Source organism: Argiope bruennichi, chromosome 1, assembly GCF_947563725.1.
Source record: "Argiope bruennichi chromosome 1, qqArgBrue1.1, whole genome shotgun sequence".
Lineage (NCBI taxonomy): Eukaryota > Metazoa > Arthropoda > Arachnida > Araneae > Araneidae > Argiope > Argiope bruennichi.
In genome coordinates, this window is record NC_079151.1 from 83,048,268 (window position 1) to 83,050,426 (window position 2,159).

The 2,159-nt window shown below is 40.0% G+C and overlaps 1 protein-coding gene across 1 annotated transcript; it reads right to left on the reverse strand.

Moving 5' to 3' along the window:
- Nucleotides 1–563: 563 nt before the first annotated feature.
- Nucleotides 564–1,256, reverse strand: LOC129973260 (keratin-associated protein 5-2-like). Its single transcript, XM_056087490.1, has one exon. The coding sequence runs from the start codon at nucleotides 1,254–1,256 to the stop codon at nucleotides 564–566; it is 693 nt and encodes a 230-aa protein (XP_055943465.1).
- Between the last annotated feature and the right edge of the window lie 903 nt (nucleotides 1,257–2,159).

Here is a 2,159-nt window from a genome sequence, read left to right on the forward strand (position 1 = left end):
CCGTTTCGTAATATTACATAGCATTACAGATTGTCTTCGTATTTCCTGCATTCGAAATTTTGAGTTCATTTGCGAGGTCACTTTGATATTTTCGATTAAATTTATTAACAAGACATAATCTTTATTTTACACCTATTTCAATAATTAATGTTTCAAATTTTCAGATTATCTTCACGTAAACAGATTTATACGCCTAATCATAACTTGCATTTTAATCAAAATATCTACTTTTATCAAACTAGATATCCCTTATCAAAACTTAAGGATTTATTCGAGAAATTGCCATACGCAGTCTGAAATTTAGGATGACTTTTTCGCCATTCATCTAGTTATCTTGGAATTTATCTTGTACATAACCACACAGATGGGCAAAAATTAGCTGTTGGGAAGTTTCGTAAGAAAATAAACTTTACCAATAATACCAATCCCACTTTGCCTTTATGTCACCTAAATGTACCGGCGGTACAATTCTAACATTTTGACTCTCGTAGCAAGAGAATAAATTTCAATTATCCAATAAGAGGCAATCTTGTGTGGACGTCTTTCCTAAAAACAGGAAGATATTACCCTATTACACAACAACTTGCACTCCACACGCCGCACACAACTTGCACTCCACACGCCGCACACAACTTGCACTCCACACGCCGCACACAACTTGCACTCCACACGCCGCACACAACTTGCACTCCACACGCCGCACACAACTTGCACTCCACACGCCGCACACAACTTGCACTCCACACGCCGCACACAACTTGCACTCCACACGCCGCACACAACTTGCACTCCACACGCCGCACACAACTTGCACTCCACACGCCGCACACAACTTGCACTCCACACGCCGCACACAACTTGCACTCCACACGCCGCACACAACTTGCACTCCACACGCCGCACACAACTTGCACTCCACACGCCGCACACAACTTGCACTCCACACGCCGCACACAACTTGCACTCCACACGCCGCACACAACTTGCACTCCACACGCCGCACACAACTTGCACTCCACACGCCGCACACAACTTGCACTCCACACGCCGCACACAACTTGCACTCCACACGCCGCACACAACTTGCACTCCACACGCCGCACACAACTTGCACTCCACACGCCGCACACAACTTGCACTCCACACGCCGCACACAACTTGCACTCCACACGCCGCACACAACTTGCACTCCACACGCCGCACACAACTCTGTTGTCAAGATTAATTTTGAATCCCAAGTAAAAAACAATTTGCATCGAAATTATAGGATGCGTTTAGGAAATACGTGCCCAAATTGACAGCAAGATTTCCAATTACTACATTGAAAAGAATCCATCTACAGCAAGTTAAACTATGCCATGTTAACCTAAAGGTTCTCAAACATGCAAATATGGTAGTTGATTTAAATGCAACAGAATTTGAAATATGCCTTATGATACCCTGCTCTTGTTTATGTGAAGGTCATTACTATTGCGTGCGGCAAGCTGCATAAATAATGATGTGCGATAGTAACCCTCAGATTATAGCATGAAATTTTAGACGCAACGGACAATATACAAAAATCATTCGATTTTTTCCATTTTAAGAAATGGAAGATGTCATTGTGCAACTCAAAATTTCAAAAAGAAGTCCCCCACTAATTATCGTTGGACTAAGCTTTATTTACAGTCTAAATTGCAATCATTTCCCAGATATTTATTGAATAATCAGTGAATGCGTAACATCAAATCTATGTATCAATTGCCAAATAACGTTGAATGTAGAAAGCATTTAGCTCAAAATTCGAAACGGCGGAAATTCTTAAACAATTCATAACGTTATGCAACACTTGCAAACAGGATTAAACTATTGCTTTACGATGCAACTTGCTACAGAAATTTCCTGTTTCCTATATATTTTGTTTTCTGTTATATTAAGTATATTGCTGCCTTTTGAATTTTAAACATATCGGTTACTGGAAAATTAAAATTGGAATTTCTAAAGCTTGATTAAACTGCTATAACATTTGTTCCGATGATAACATGGATCATTCACCAACTATTCAAATATTTGTAAAAATCTTACATTTGGCTTCCACTACCATTTCGGAAATATACGAAGCACGCAAACATAATATCCTTAAATGTTTCCAAGATCTGCGTTTTTGCTGTTTCTTTGAA